Here is a 17,425-nt window from a genome sequence, read left to right on the forward strand (position 1 = left end):
AAGTTTTGCCTACCTTTACAGTAGAGTGAGGGATGCATTCTTTTTGGAAAAAGAATCTAGATTCATATTTGGATGACTTATTGGATGAACTTAAGCCTTACACTATTGTGTTATATCAAGTTGTAAAATATAGACTTCAGCTTCCCAGGGACTGCTCTGAAATATATAGTTACTTCAATTTCACCTTATTGATATACGAAACATACATAACCATAATTTATTTAAACACCCAATTCATCTTTCCTTGCTATTGAAATAAGTTTATATAATAACTGATACCAGAAACACCGGAAAAAATGAGTCATGCTTTATAGCTAATTTGTATCACTACTTGTGTAGAAAACACAAGTCGGTAATTTATCTTGTTATGATTAATGAAAATGCCCAGAAACTGTTTGCTGAATGACTTTAACATAATAAAACAATGAAAAATGCAAATTTTATGGAGAATCCCCAAAGACACTTGATACCACCTTTGTTCTTCTGACAAAGTTCTCATTTGAAATTAATATTTATGTTTTTGATATAGATCTATCTATTTACCTAATCACCTTTACAGTACTCACTGCATTTCTGGTTATTCTTTCTGAAGCCCTTTATAAATGGGTAATATTTTATATTACCAAAAACCTAACCTCGATTTAACATAAGCAAATGTATGTTCAAATATTAACAATTTCTGTATGGGTATTAAAATTCCTTCCCCCCACCGCCCCCCACGCCCCACCGCCCCCCCCGCCCCACTGCCCCTCCCCCCGACCCAGACGCAGTCTCATTCTGTCACCCAGGCTGGAGTGCAATAGCGTGATCTCAGCTCACTGCAACCTCCGCCTCCCAGGTTCAAGCCATTCTCCCTTCTGCAGTCTCCTGAATAGCCGGGATTACAGGCACCCGCCACCATATCCGGCTAATTTTTGTATTTTTAATAAACACTGGGTTTCGCCGTGTTGGCCAGGCTGGCGCCCAACTCACCTTGTGATCCGCCCGCCTCGGCCTCGCAAAGTGCTGGGATTACCGGCATGAGCCACTGCGCCCGGCCATAAGTATTATGATTTTTTTAAAAATTTATTTTTTAACAGTCTCGTTTATACTTTAGTCAACTCTCACTCTGTTGCCTTCAGTTATTAAGGCAGTATATCATGAGCTTATTTAACAATTATGTACTTACTGAGCATTTAGAATTGTGCTAAACAGACATAATCCCTGCTGTCATAGAGCTCACAATCTAGTGGAGAGGGTAGAGTATGATGCATTTAAATAATGCATGAGAAGGGATAACATGTATTGGGAATTACTGTGGGAGCTCCTTTCACTGACTGTTGTACTAGCCCCCGAGAGTTAGGCATGACATTCTGTGTCGGTGAGCTACTTACTAAGCCCTAATTAGGTACATCTAGTTATTTTATTTTTTTTCCTTTATGGGTCAGTACCCATATGACTTTAGGTTGGATATTCTGTACTTGTTCATGTGTTGCTCTGTAAGAATTATTAAACTTAGATATGCAGGGTTTTGAATCACTCATTGCAGCCAACAATCTGTGAATGAGAAAAGAAGTGGTTATTGTAAACTCAAAAATAACTGTTGAGGTACTTCTTTTAAAAAAATCTTTCCCCATTGCAAAATAATACATATTCATTGTATTATTAATGATTTAACATTGTATTGTATATATAATGATTTAACAAATGTTAAATACAGAAAAGTGAAAAGAAGCTTCAGAAAACCACCTGTAGAACCACTACTCGAAGAAAACCACCCTCATTATATGTGCGTGTGTGTGTGTGTGTTTTCCTTTTGTTTTTGGGTATATTTTCTCCAATTATAATTGTGCTCTTACATAGTTTTGTAGCCTGCTCGTTAGCTACATAACATTGTAACAAGCTTTTCTGCATGCTATTAAAACCACTGGAGGCAGCTTTTAACATTCTTGTTTTTGCATTTGAATAGTGATGTTGATAATGTTGCTTAGTTAACTTAGAAAAAAAAATGAAGCTGGAGATTCTGGGTTGGTAAACACATTGACTTGCTGAGAGGGGGATGTGCTTAGAGAAGGCATGAAAGCTCTCCACTCCCTCTATACTCTTATACCTTGTCCTATACCTTTGGTTCTCCCTGAGTTGTATCCTTTATTGTATACCATTAAAAAAATTGTCAAGCTGTTTCTAAAACATATATGGAAATGCAAAGGGACTAGAATATCCTAAAGAATCTTGTAAGAGAAGTACAAAGTGGAGAACTTACATTGAGTAACTCTAAGACTAACTGTTAAGCTGTAGTAACCAAGACTGTGTGATACTGACGTATGTATCAACAAAGAGATCTATGGAACAGAAGAAAGAACCCAGCAATAGACCCTCCTTATATAGTTATGTCACATTCAACCAAGGCATGAATCAACTCAATCGGAAATAGAATGTCTTTTCAGTAAATAGCCCTGTAACAACTGTATTGTGTGTGTGTGTGTATAAATATATGTACATAATCGTATCACACACCATATACAAAAATTAATTTTAGATGATTCAAAGACCTAACATTTAAAATCTAAAACTATAAAGCTGCATAAGGAAAATGTTTCATCAAAATATAAAACTCTGTTCTGTACATGTTTGTGGCATGTTAACCACAGACTTCCGTGAGCCTTGACTCATTGCTCTGCTTATCCCTGACCCTATCCAGGACTTGAGGGTATTGTGGTGGTTCACGTTATGGTTTCGAACTCATGACCTCAGATGATCTGCTTGCCTCGGCCTCCCAAAGTGCTGGGATTACAGGTGTGAGGCACCATACCAGGCCATGGGTATTGTGTTTTTTTCAAATTTATTTTTTAGTAGTCTCTAGTTTATACTTTAATCAACTCTCACTCTGTTACCTTCAGTTATTAAGGCAGTATTTCATTATTAATTTGAGATGAATTTGAGCAAATCTTTCTTAAGATGAGAGTTTAATATTTCATTCTTTATACTGCATCAAAATGTCCCAGTATAGAAGTGGCCTGGTCTGGGCACAGTTGCTCATACCTGTAATCCCAGCACTTTCGGAGGCCGAGATGAGTGGATTACTTGAGCATAGGAGTTTGAGACCAGCCTAGCCAACATGGCAAAACCCTGGCTCTACCAACAATACAAAAAAATTAGCCAGGAGTGGTGGGGCATGCCTGTGGTCCCAGCTACTCAGGGAGTTGAGGTGGGAGGATCACTTGAGCCTGGGAGGTGGAGGTTGCAGTGAGCCAAGGTGGTGCCACTGCTGACAGAGGGAGACCTTACCTCCAAAACAAACAAAAAAGAAGTGGTCTCATAAAATGAGAGGAATGGTCCATGATGTGGTCTCTTGGGTTCTTTCTGGCCCTAAATGTCATTTCAGTTTAAAAAATGATGGAAGAAGCAATGAATCCCAGGTAAAATGACCCCAAAACTAGTTGGAGTGTTTCCAGACAGAAAGGTCCGGCTGCTTGTTCTCACTGTCCAGTAACGAGATGCAGACAGACTGGGAAAGAAGGGAGTTTATTTCTGCAACCGGTTACAGGGAAAAGGCCTGAGTAACTCACCAGACCAACTCCAAGTTACAAGTTTTTTTCTCGTGCTTAGGTACATTTTAAGCTCCATGCCTACTTGTGGGAGTGTACCTACAAGCCGGAGTGTTTCATTCAATCTGTATCTACTCTTTAACTAGAGTCTGTAGTCTGGAAAGTTTTCTCTAGAGTCTTGGAAAGTTTCTTAAGTGGGCCCTGGTACAAGGTAGTATAGGAATGCCTTTATTATTCAATCAGACGTTAGGGTCTAAGAAAAGCCAGGTGGGGTCATAATGGATTTGTTTTCATATTCCAGCCCTTGTACTCCAGTTTCTCCAGTTCTTTAATGTTTAACTTATACACACATCAGAGTTATAATAGAGGGTTAGTAGAAACTGACTCTTCTGGTGGCTAATGGGAACCTGGCCTGCCACTGAAGGCCACAGGTTTTGACAGGCTATAGGTCTATTCAGATTATATGACCAGTCTGGGCTGAGCACAGTGGGTCACAGGAGGAGGAGAACAAAAGGAGAAGGTGAAGTCCAGCCTTTGAGCAGCATCAGGGTATAGTTGGAGTGATCCAAGGCACACCCTAAAAACAGTGAGGGAAGTAACCCTTGCTGAGGAAGCTAGGACTGTGGGAAGGACACTAGGTGGCAGTTAACAGACCTGAGTTCTTACCCAGGATGTGACTTTCAGTATGTGGCCCGTGGTGGACATTTGCTTCTTCCGTAAAATGAGAGGCTAGCGGATCAGCAAGTGTTTCTTCTTTTTAAAAAACCTGTCATTGGCCAGGCACGGAACCTCACGCCTCTAATCCTAGGACTTTGGGAGGCTGAGGCAGGCAGATTTCCTGAGCTCAAAAGTTTAAGATTGGCCTGGGCAACATGGTGAAACCCCATCTCTACTGAAATACAAAAAAAAAAAAAAAAAAAAAAAATTAGCCGGGCGTGGCCGCGCACCCCTGTAGTCCCCGCTACTCGGGGGGGTAAAGGGGGGGAAAAGCTTTTGAACCGGGGAGGGGGAGGTTGCAGTGAGCTGAGATCGCGCCATTGCACTCTAGGCTGGGTGACAGAGTGAGACTCCATCTCAAAAAAAAAAAAAAAGAAAAGAAAAAAAAAAAAAACCCACCTGCCATCTTGTTTTCATTAATTAAATACTTTTGATTAGTGCAAAAAATAAAGCTGAAGTTCGAAGGCTGATTCTGGAGAAACTGGGAAGAAGAGTAGGAGGCAAGTTCTTGTCACTCTGGTGTGGGAAACCACAACACACGTCACTGCTGAGCAAGCTTATGAACCTCACAGATCTTTTGAGCAGGCAAAACAAATACTATTTTGGAATTCTGATGTGAAGAATGTCTCAGAAATCCAACTGGTTATCCTATAGGACTCTCTCCAAAAATGTGTCCTCTGCTAAATTATGTGCATAAAGAGGGGTTTCAGTTAAAAACAACACAACAATAAAAAAAAAATAGAGGTACCAATTCTATTTTTATGCACCTTTACTAATTAAATAAAACTCCATCTTAGGTTATTACCTAACAGTTTTTAGCAGTTTTTATGGCAGATGTACACTTGAGGGCCTTCATCTCATTTAGCCCACATAGAAACCCTTCGGGGTCAGTACTGTTATTTTACCCTTTTTCCTGGTGAGTAACATGAGGCTTAAAGCCCTTAAATAACATGACTGAGGTCTTACAACCAGTAAGTTTCAGAGTAGAGGTCAAAACCTGTGCCGTCTTACCAACTATGCCACTGAGCCAACCTGTGATTTTTGTCATTTGGTCCTTAATAATTCTACTTCTCCACTTCATAAAATTGAAGACTACCCTTAGTGCGTCTCCTAGTGTTCTCTTTGGACTAAATGTTCCAATTTTTCAACTATTTTTCATGACATAATGGGCTCCAAACCCTGCCTAAACTTGTGTGAATGTAGTTAATTTTTGATATAAATTAAAACCTCCAAATTTGTTGCAGTTGAACTTAATAATGTTCATGTTGATTTATTATTTTGCCACTTTGTCACTATTTTGAATGTCTATTTTGGTATCTAGCATATATGTTTTTTGTTGATTTTTGCAGAAATTTTAGAGAATATGTCTCTATTTACTCATCCAAATGATTACTGATCAGGGCCAGAACAAGAATACAGCACTTTGGTATGGCACAAGACACAACTTTATCAGGATAGCCTTATAGTTTAGATGTTGGTAAAAATAATAATTTAATTTTATTTACATTTTTAAGCCATGTATAATCCTTTGGAATTTGAGCATTCAGTATAAGCTCTCTCTGTAAATGGTTTTTTTTAAATGAATTTGTTTACAGGAAGTATTCAATAAATGCTTCCAAATTACATTGAATAATTGTGTTTTAATGTCATTAACATATATTGGGTGTTTTTTTCCCCTGATATCTAAAATTCCTATAGTTTAGATCTAAGAAGGCAAATAGCAGCCAATAGAAACAAGCCCTGGAATCATATTGGTATGAAAGTGATATTGCTGTCCCCTCCCTCCAGTTAAAGTAAATTGAGGAAATTAAAGAATTATTAGGTATTGAGCAAATGGGATTCCTGTTTGAGGTTTAGAAAATGAATTGGAAGTATGTTTGTTGTTTTTATGAGTTTGATAAGATGGGTGATTCTACTGGTAATGCACCTGTGGAGATGTTTGCATCCAACACCCTGTGACTGAGTGCGTCATGTGTTTATATGTTCTGTGACCTGCTGAGTATCATACTGTGAGGATGACTGTAATCCGCACTATTGGGCCATGTTGTTATAAGTGTTATTATGAAGCCAGCTTAGAATCTTTTAATGAGTTTGGATGTCAACATGAGATATCAAATTGCACTTGACAGCTTGAATATTATAGTCAATTTTTAATTTAATAGAAACTTCTTTCATGTTTTAATTGTCATCTTAAATTTCTGGTAATCAAATGAGAAGAAAAACACAATCTTAGCTGAAGAAAGAAAAGATATATGATTTTCAACTGTTGTGGACCATGGATAATGATAATCATGAATAATGATTCAGAGATGTTCTGAAACAATCCTTTATGAAACATTTTCTTACATTATGTAGATATTCATTTTGATATATATCATAAAGTCAATTACCAAAAGAAATGACGAATTCAAGAATTTTTTCCCTCAATATATGAGAGTTTGCAAAGTATTTCTTAATAAAATTGCTTAATATTGAAGTTACATCAGGTAACTAGTTTAACAATATCATATAAACTACAAAAATCAATCATTTCTAAATGGTAAATTTACTTGTTAATTTAAGCTTATTTTAAAATTGTGAAGATTTCAAAATAAAAGCATTTTTGTATGCATTTGTATCAGCTGCCTAGTGCAGCTGTAACAAAATACCAAAAATATGGGCTTAAAACAGCTGAATTGATTCTGTTATGCTTCTGAAGTCTAGATGTTTGGAATCGGGATGTCAGCAGGGCCATGCTCTCTTTGAAGTACTCTAGGGGAGAATCTGTTCCATGCATTTCTCTTATCTCTGCTCTTGTAGGCAATTCTTGGCATTCCAGTCTCTGCCTCTGTAGTCACATGCAGTTCTCCCTTTGTGTCTGTCTCTGTGTCCCCTCTCTCCTTATAGACACGAGTCATATAGTCATATTGGATTAGGACCAGCTTGGGTCTAATATGACCTCATCTTAACTTGATTACATCTGCAAAGACCCTATTTCCATGTAAGGTCACATTCACTGGTACTGCAGGTTAGGACTTTAACATATCCTGTTGGAGGATGTAGTGCAACTCATAAAGCATTCAATAGTTGGAGAAAAACAGTTTAAGAGAGAGACTGGAAAATGGACTGCAGCGATGTTAGCACCTGTGATATTTTTTATATTTGTTTCAGTCAAAATTCTGACTTTGGATTATTGGCTTGCACATTAGGTAATTATAGCCTCAGACTTTTGATTTAAGAAAGTTGTAATTTCTCTTTGGAACATTTTCCCACTGACCTATTAGATCAGAAGCCTTTTCAATGAATTCTCTCAGATCAGAAACTAGGAACAAACTGAGACTGGGTTTGGTTGTTTTATACTGCAGATGATTAAATAGTTACAAATTGTACGATATTGCCAATGGTATGAAAAAAAATCTCTTTTCAAATCTTAAAATCTCTTATCAAATTTATCACATATTTGTAGTAATTATACTGTAGCAGATTGTGAACATGTAAAATATCATCATCATCATAATAAGGTTGAAGTGCATTACCTTATTTATTCCTTAAAATAACCCAAGGAGATAAAAACTGTTGTTATTCTTCTTTCTACATCTGCCCCAACTGAGGCTTGTGGACATGTGTAACTTGTTCAAGAGCTTCATAGTAATTGATGAAGCAGAATTTTAACCTGGCAATTTGACCCTACAGATGAACAATTATCTTGTGTGCTATAGGTTGTTTTTTTTTTTTTTTTCTATCTAATGCTCATGACATTGCTCATCAGTAAGATTTTTTTCATTAAACTTTTTATTTTGAGATAATTGTGGTTTCACATACAGTTGAGAGCAATAATCCAGAGAGATTCCTTCTATCCTTTACCCAGTTTCCCCCAGTGTTGCTGTCTTGCAAAACTATAATACTGTGTCTAACAAGTATGCTGATATTGATACTGTCAAGATACAGAATATTTCTATAACTATAAAAATTCCTCTGATTGCCTTTTTATAGCCACATCTACCTCTCCCACTGTCATTTTAAGAGTGCAGCATCTAAACAAATGAAATTATTCAGCATGTATACTTTGGAGACTGGTGTTTTTTCATTCAGCATAATTCTCTGGAGATTCATCCAGGTTGTTGCATGCATCAGTAGGCCACTTATTTTACTACCAAGTAGTATTCCACAGTATGGGTGTACCATAGTTTAATATTCACCTGTTGAAAGACGTTTGGGTTGTTTCCATTGTTAGGCTATTATGAATAGAGCTGCTATAAATATTTGTGTACAGGATAAGTTTCAATTTTTCTTGGATAAATCACCAAAGTGCAGTTGTTGCATTGTATGTTAGTTGCATGTATCATTTTATAAATGAAACTGCCAAACTGTTTTTCCAGAGGAGCCCATGAATTGAAATCAATTTTTATGACTTATTGTATATCCTTTGTATTTATAGAATTTCATTGGAATTTCTACTTGCTACAAATGACCCTAAAGCTCAATATCAAATGCAATTTTTAATTTATTTTGAGGCATGGATTTGTAAGGCCACTTTTTTTCTGGAATGAGTCATTTAACTGTTAGATAAGCCTAATGGTCTGCTCAGCTTACATGGCATAGTGATATCTTTTTTTTTTTTTTTCTTTGCTCATTAACTCTACTGTATATGATAAAAGAATGTACTTCCTAGGAGCTTTTAATAGTTATTAATAAAATAATGCCTTATTTTTTATGTATGTATTTAAAGGCACACCTAATTAATTCTGTCCTCAAATAAAGCCCTCCAAATTTTCAGGGATTGAACTGTTGAGAGTGCTTTATTAAGTCTATAACTAAATGCAGGTGATATTTTATTGCAATACTCACTATGCAAGTGCCATTACCTTGTAGTTCTCTGATAAAATTTGTTTATAGATGGTTCCTTCACAAGTATTCCATGCAAATAGCTCTTGTGATAAATATCTCTGGACATTGGCTAGAACATAGCCTCTCTACCAGAACAATATCAAGTATATTTAGTAGTAATCTTAAGTCTTGTACATAATATTATAACCTCATTGTTCATTCTGTTGTATTTTTTATGTAATATAGTTTTCTGTGTGGTATCTGGCTATTGATTAGTCCTACAATTGTAATTAATTATAAATAAGTTTCACTTCTTATTTCCATTTTTTTCTTCAGATTAATTTATCTGTCTTCATGGTTTTATTTGGTTTTCATGGTCCTTTCGAGGTCTGTGATTTCAGAGTTTATACAGTTCCAGAAAGAATTTTTTACAGTTGCAAAATATTTATTTGCATAGGTATAGCTCAGAAATAAGTAGTATTTTAAAAGTACTTTATGCATTTTAACTTCCAAATAGGTAACAGGTGTTTAACATCACATATATAGGAATTCAGAAGTTACATTTTAAAAATTAAATGAATAAGTTGTCAGGAAACTTTGATTGTTTATGAACAACTAGTAGTTACCTATGACTTAACAATTATAAATTACAGATGTGATTTATCATGTAATCACCAGATACTTGTTCCTTCATTGCAGGAATTTTCAAGTGAAAACTGTACCTCACTAAACCTTAGGAAACTGTAAGCATAAGGATTGAGTGTTTCAAGTGAATGTAAATCTTATTTTTTTTTTTTTAATAAAGATGAGCATTATGTGCAAAAGAGAACTTCAGTGAATGTTGAAAGTTATTAATTAGTGGTATGATATCATGAATATGAGGTGAGCAACTTTATGAAGATTTGTCAGCCTTGGCACTGTTGACATTTTGGGCGGGATTATTTCTTAATATGGATGGCTGTCTCATGCATTGTAGTATGTTTAGCAGCATCCTGGTTCTCTAATCATTAGATGCTAGTAGCCCTCCTCTTCACAAGTGATTCTATTTAAAAATATCTCCAGATGTTGTCACATGAGGGACAAATCTTCCATTTTGAGAACCACTGAACTTGATTGAAATGTGATTGGGAAAAAGATGACATATCCTAGAATGATTGAGAAATTTATGAAAGTCTCAGGATGTATCCCCATACATGTCAATAGATTAATTTTAATTAGGTAACAAAAGAAATTTTATTTCCCCATGTGATAGCTTTTATACTAGCAGACAAGATAGGTGTTCTTCCTTTTTCTCTTGGAGAAGAGAATATTTTTGCAAAACTTCACCATAATACTATTTAGGGCAGGAAGACTGCCATCCCCAGAATTCAGATGCTGCCATCCCCAAAATTCAGATGCTGCATTGTGGAGCCTAGGATCCAGGTATAGTTCTAGTTGTCTGGGCTTGGATCAAATTATGACTCAAACTGAGGGCTTTCCAAAAGACAGAAGAGAACATGTTCTATTTTTATTCCTATATCATATTTAATCTTTGGGCTTTCTGTACTGTTAGACTTTCTTTGTAAAACTTCTGAGCTCAGCGATGGGAACAGGATAGTCTCCACTAAAATGGCACTCTTTGTCTTCCATGCTTCTCAGTTCTATGTTAGTTGCTGGATCTTTTCTGATCCTTGTTCCCCAGCAAAATTTATTGCTCTGTTGTCCATTCTTCAGGACTGCTCTGTATGATTAGCTTGTGACTCCTGTTCCATATTTTGAGCTAAGGAGTTATTCAATGGTAATGGTTCTCTGGGCTACCCTCCCAAATAAGATTTGAATTTTGGTAGGCCTGAGACTGAAAAGACTGAGTCAAGTGGAAAATATAAAATTTAAAATTAAGGCAGGGTTACTGACAAATATATATCTCATCAAGTCAGCTTTTTAATGCTTGTAGCACATCATAAAGCTGTACCTTGAATCCACACAATGGAGATTATGATTTCAAAAGACTGGAAAGTCCATCGTCTGATTGAGATAGCCCATTCCAGTATCTCACACAGTGTGGAGTAGTGACTGAATGATTGAATGAAGAGCATTCTGTGGGCATTATGAGAGTTGGAATGTGAGCCTGGATAGGCAGAATTTGACTCCTAAGATAAATTACTGAATTATCTTTCATGCCTTAAATTTCATCCTGTATACTCTGTCAAGTCACTGAATTGCAAGGCTACTTCCTTCAGACCATCTCTGGAATACTCTGTCCACTTCCTCACTGGGTTTTTGAACAATGAAACACTTTCCTAACTACTTGTCTCTTCTCCAGTCCCCTGCTACTGCCAGAATTGTTTAAAACAGAAGTTTTGTTGAATCACAAAAATTTGTGTCCTTCCATTCTTGGCTTTATCTTGTCTATTCAATTTTATATCTTACTCCTAGTAAAAAGAACCTATTTTCCAGCATGCCAGGTTTTTTTCCTTTAAATTTTTTTCTTCCTTCATGATTAGTGAATGTACCAAACTCTCATATCTCTTCTGTGCTTTTGCTTATGTTTTTTTACTTGTATGGGATGGAAATATTTCTTCTTGCCACCTGATCAGATTCTTACTCATTGCTCTGGGTCCAGCTGAAGCCCATCTCTTGCTCATGGCTGTTCATAACTCATTTACTCCATATTGATCTCTCCTTGCTTTTATTCTTAAAGCACTGAATATAGGTGTTACTCATTTTGGCCCTTAGCAATGTATGGCTTTCTTCAAAGTGGTAACTAACGTTTTGTGTGTACAATTTGCCCCCTCAACTAATTAATAAATTCCTGAAAGACCCATGTTTTGTGCTTTTAACATTACATCTAGCATATTACTGTATGCATGACAGGTACTCAGTAGAGACATTAATGACTGGGTAGGCATTGATTGTTTTCTAATTCTCTTTTAATTTAAATTGAGATACTTTGGAAAGGGAAAATCCAACAGCAATCTGTAAGGGAAATTGTTTAGCTTATTTGTGATAGATGTGTGAATTGTGGTGCTGTTAATGTCATTTTGGATATGAAATATTTGTCATTTTGAACTTCTGGTAATGGAAATGTGTAAATGAAAAAATAATAGTTGATATGTATCATAAAACATTCTATTGCAGAATTTTAACTTGATCTTGATTTTCTTCTTTTCCAATACCAGATACTTCTCACCACTGCATGAATGGACATTTGAAAGTGCCATAGCCAAACACTTGCAAGCATGGAGACCTCATCAATGCTTTCCTCATTGAATGATGAGTGTAAATCTGATAACTACATTGAGCCTCACTACAAGGAATGGTATCGAGTAGCCATTGATATTCTGATTGAACATGGGTTAGAAGCGTACCAAGAATTTCTTGTCCAGGAACGAGTTTCAGACTTTCTTGCTGAGGAAGAAATTAATTATATTTTGAAAAATGTCCAGAAAGTTGCACAAAGCACAGCGCATGGTACTGATGATTCCTGTGATGATACCTCATCTTCAGGGACCTACTGGCCTGTTGAGTCTGATGTGGAAGCTCCAAATCTTGACTTAGGCTGGCCATATGTGATGCCTGGACTCTTAGGGGGCACCCATATAGATCTCCTTTTTCATCCACCAAGAGCACATCTACTTACGATAAAGGAAACTATTCGGAAGATGATAAAAGAAGCAAGAAAGGTAATAACATTTCTATTTTGAAATGAAAAATTTGAAACATAGAAAAGTACAGAGAGTAATAACACAAATATGTATGTTAACAAAAGAATCTCTATATGTATATGCCATGTCTTTTATTTTTAGGAAATGTACCCATGATACACAGGAAGGTTGTATTTCCTATATCTTGCATATTTCCAAGAAAGTGGCATTAGGTCTTTGCTAAAGAAAGAGATTTCCTTTTCTTTCTAATGTATTGAAGAGATCTCTTCTCTTCATTTCCAAGAAAGTGACATTAGGTCTTTGCTAAAGAAAGAGATTTCCTTTCTTTCTAATGTACTGAAGAGATCTCTTCTCCCAGAAGACTGAGGTATGTTGACTGGGAATAAGATGACTTGACACTCACAATTTTAAAACACTTAAATTTTTCTTCTCTGAAAGGAAGTAGTTGGTGGATATGGTGGAATTTTCTTTGTTCTTAACAGGACTGAATGCCAATTCTTGCTCTGGATGTGGTTTATGCAGTTAAATAAACCATACATTTACTTATCTATTTTCCTGAGTTGTGTGGAAACAGTATAAAATCAACATAATAATGTAAAATTCTAAAGTAAGATTCTGAGATATTTAGCATTTTAAGGCTTTGGTGTTCTTTATCAAATATTTATATTGTCTTATACATCTCACAGATCTTATTTTAGAGCTTGGGTAAAACTGTAGAACTCTTTAATCAAGCAACAAAAGTTGTTAAGAGTTTTCTATCTACTCAGCACCATGGTAGGCACTTTGGAGACTATAAAAAAATTTGCCAAGCTCAATCTAGAGTTTTAAAATGTATGGGCAAGGCCGGGCATGGTGGCTCACGCCTATAATCCGAGCACTTCGGGAGGCTGAGACGGGTGAATCACTTGAGGTCAGAAGTTTGAGGCCAACCTGGCCAACATAGTGAAACCCCATCTCTACAAAAACAAACAAACAAACAAAAATAAACCAGATGTGGTGATGGGTGCTTGTAGTCCCAGTTACTCAGGAGGCTGAGACACAAGAATCACTTGAACCTGGGAGGTGGAGGTTGCAGTGAACCAAGACTACACCACTGCACTCTAACCTGGGCTGTCAGAGTGATACCCTGTCTCACAAAAAAAAAAAAAAAAAAAAAAAAAAGGATAGGCAAAAAGTTATAATTTTTAATTATAAAGTGTACATTTTTTAGTTATGACTATTTGATACAGAAATTTAGATCTAAAAAGGACCTTAGGAGCACACATGCATGACATTGCTTTCTTCTATGCCAGTAAGCACAGAAATGCTTGCAAAAGCATGCTTTTATGAAGTACATCAATATAAGACCCTTGAATTCCTCAGTGACATGGCAGTTTGCAAGACAGGCAACTAAAAGGCTAACAATCACGTAGGGAGACACAGTGTTCTGAAGCTAATGTCAAATGCAAGCTTTGCAAAAATGAGGTAATTGTTTCCCTAAACCTTTTTAGTTCAAATAACCTGTCTTTTTAGCTGTATTAACTCCTTTAACAGTATTATATTAAATAAAGTACTAATCCATTCCAGTTGTTAAAAATTAGCTATAGAATCAGTCTCACTGTAAGTGACCAAACTTTTATTGAATAAATTGAACTGTCATTCAATTTTCTGAATTGAACCGAGAATTTTTTTTTTAACAGTACTATCTGAACAAATTATACAGCTGTATTTTGTAAGGCAACAGTACAAAATTTGAGGATATATATGAGTCTTTCTAATGGCAAAATCATAAATGTCAAGTATTAATGTTTGCTAATTTTATTTGGGGACATGATATGCTTTTGAAGCACAGTGTTAACAGAAAATTGAAATCCATTTTTGAAAATACATCAGTGAAGATGAAGATTCTTATTGTGGTAACTTAGTAGTAATGCATTTATCATCCTGCATGATAGCTAGTTTCCTTTGGGACATTGCATTATTATGACACAAAATGTTAATTCAAGAGATATCATAAGTTTTTGGGCTAGCACTCACTGGGAACTGAACATCAGTCATGATCTTCTGATGTATTTTTCTTTCTAATGTGGCAGGTATGTATTTAATAAGCCTCTAAAAGTAATATCTTCTACCCGGTCACCGTCTATTGAGAACTCCCACTTGAATTAGCGAGCTGAAGAAATTGAAGTCCATACTGTAAAACAGTAATGTAATGTGTGCTTCTCTTTCATAAAATCAATGTGGCATAAAAATAAGAAAGAGAATTGTGTCTTTTTTCTACTTGTATAGCTATATCTAAGCTGAATTCAAAGTAAGAGAATTATTTGATCTTGTTAACTGAGTATACTGCCAATCAAATATAAATTATAACAGATGACTTCGATTTGGTGAACATGGTGTGTGTGTGTGTGTGTTTGTTTGTTTGTTGTTTTGATTTTTTTGTTTTTAACACAGAGACAAGGTTTCCCTGTGTTATCCAGGCTGGTCTCAAACTCCTGAACTCAAGTAATCCTCCCGCCTGAGGCTCCCGAAGTGCTGGGATTACAGGCATGAGCCACCACACCCAGCTGTTATTTTTTAAGGTGTTAGGGAATGTGCTAGTTTCTACCCAGATGCAATAAATATTGAAGTCTAACTGGCTATCTTTGCATGGAATATGTATTTCTCAATTATTGTGGAAGATTCTTCATATGTCACCATATCTACTTAAAGATTTTTGAAGGATTAAGTACTCTGGGGAAAAAAGTTATTGACCCCATTTTAAAGAAATTAAGATTATTTAGCTTATAACTGGACATTGTCCTGTGAATAATTTTTAAAAGAACAAATATTTTGAAATAAAAGCTTACCAGAACACATTGCTTTTTAAAGATTAAATGTGGTTTTCATGACTATCATTTACTCAAGAGATGTCTTGCTCTTATTATCTTTCAGAATCAATGGAAGCCTAATAGTCATCAGGATAAGCTTTCTGTTTTTGAATTTTTTTCAGAGGATAATTTGTCTTTATTGGTAACTCAATGAATTGTCATGGCATTGTAAAGGGATGACCTTTTTTTTCCATAAAGTGTTTGGATAATGTATATTTTAATGGTTAAAGTTTCTTTTTTTTTTGCTTCCAAATATCTCAGGGAGAGTTTTTTGGTAATAAACGTTGTAAAACTCTACAGAGATAAGCCAAACCAGTAGGACTAGACACCAGCAAAACAGAACCCAGGAAAAGATCTCAGATAAAAATTTAAATCCATTTTCACGTTTGTGTTTGCAATTGAGATAAGGAACTTCTGAAAATAATGCCATTTTGTGGAAAAATCTTCAACTAATGAAAAGAATATAAGTTATCTGCTTAAAGGCCCAAACATTTGAAGTCTGATTATAAGCACCAAGTTAAGCTTCCAGTCTCTTGTGAAAGGAATTAAAAATGATTCTCAGTCTCAACTGTCTTTACTGGAAAGAGGTGAAACATTTTGTTTTTGTTTTTGAATTTCAGTAATTTATATGCTCTCATTTCTAGCTTAAGTTATATAGTTGAATGATCTCTTGATCATTTTTCTTTTATAAGCAGAATGTGATCTTTATAGTATTTCAAAAATCTATACTTTTTTACTTTTTAATTTTATTTTTGCTAATTGTCACTTAGAAATTGATTAGAGATTTTTGTTTCTTTTGTTTTCTTTCTTTCTTTTGTTTGTTTGCTTAGTTTGTTTGATAACTTTCCTTTGGGAAAATTCAATTGTCGATAATATCTTACTTGTGCCCTAAAGGGACATATTTTAATTTACTGGTTCTTTTTTTAAAACACTGTTTTTTACTTTGTGATTGACATAATTACATTTGGGTCAACTTCATGAAGTCTGATAGTGTCTACTCAGACTTTTCCCAGGTAATTATTTGTCTGTCAAGAAGTGTTCCCAAGATGATATATGCACATATTCCTAATTACTGTGAACTCCTCTTATGAAAACATCACCTCTAATTACTTAAAAAAGTCATCTTTCATTAAAGTATTTTTTTTTCCTAGCCACTCAGTGGTATGTATTTACAAAGTTATAACTTCTGAGAGTCTTGAATATCTGAATGTTTAACCACAATGTTATTTGCATCTCTGTTTCCTAATTCTAGGCTAGCTTTTTTTGTGAGATGTGAATCTTACTCTTGCGAAATACGGAATCAAGACACATAAGCAAAAGTCTAGTGAGAATTAGGGCAGAGTAATTCCTAATGCGCTCTGTACCATGTTACCTGAGTTCAGGGCTTGGTTCCTCACTGAGTCACTGCTCCTGGGTGTGTCTATTATGGCCTTAGGAGTTATTAGTAATACAGAGAAATATTAACCATCAGTTGACCCCGCAGATGCACAGAGGAAGATGAACAGGTGATGGGAAATCTTCTGGGAATAAGCTGATATTATAAAAGTAGAACTAGACTAGAGACTTTGTCACCAGGACTCTAACTAGTGTGGCATTAAACAAGTCGTTGTACCTCCTCAAGTATCTTCATTTATTTAGGGAAAGATGTGAAGCAAAAATGTTTTTATATTTTTAAAATCTGGTGTTCCTAACCAAATCTCTAATATTGTTTACCAACTTAAGATTATTTTGATATATTATACTTCTTGCTGAATTAGTTTGTTATAGAAATGATTTTTATTCTCTGGTGATATGTTACTTCCATCTGCATCCCTTTGCAACCATGTCCTGCCCAGCTAAGTGATATTTATATGTTTATCTGTGCCTTCATTAGACTAGAATG

The 17,425-nt window shown here is 35.5% G+C and overlaps 1 protein-coding gene across 2 annotated transcripts in view; it reads left to right on the forward strand.

Moving 5' to 3' along the window:
* LOC101014505 (protein FAM83B) overlaps positions 1 to 17,425 on the forward strand; it is a 96,377-nt gene that overhangs the window by 12,008 nt on the left and 66,944 nt on the right. The window contains exon 2 of one of the 2 annotated variants that reach the window (XM_003897758.5): positions 12,209 to 12,712. In XM_003897758.5, the coding sequence (XP_003897807.4) occupies positions 12,269 to 12,712 (444 nt within the window). In that variant the 5' untranslated portion in view covers positions 12,209 to 12,268. Of the gene's footprint in view, positions 1 to 6,704; positions 12,713 to 17,425 lie in introns of those variants that run through there. The other variant, XM_021937393.2, reaches the window with a different exon arrangement.

Source organism: Papio anubis, chromosome 6 (genome assembly GCF_008728515.1).
Source record: "Papio anubis isolate 15944 chromosome 6, Panubis1.0, whole genome shotgun sequence".
Taxonomy (NCBI): domain Eukaryota; kingdom Metazoa; phylum Chordata; class Mammalia; order Primates; family Cercopithecidae; genus Papio; species Papio anubis.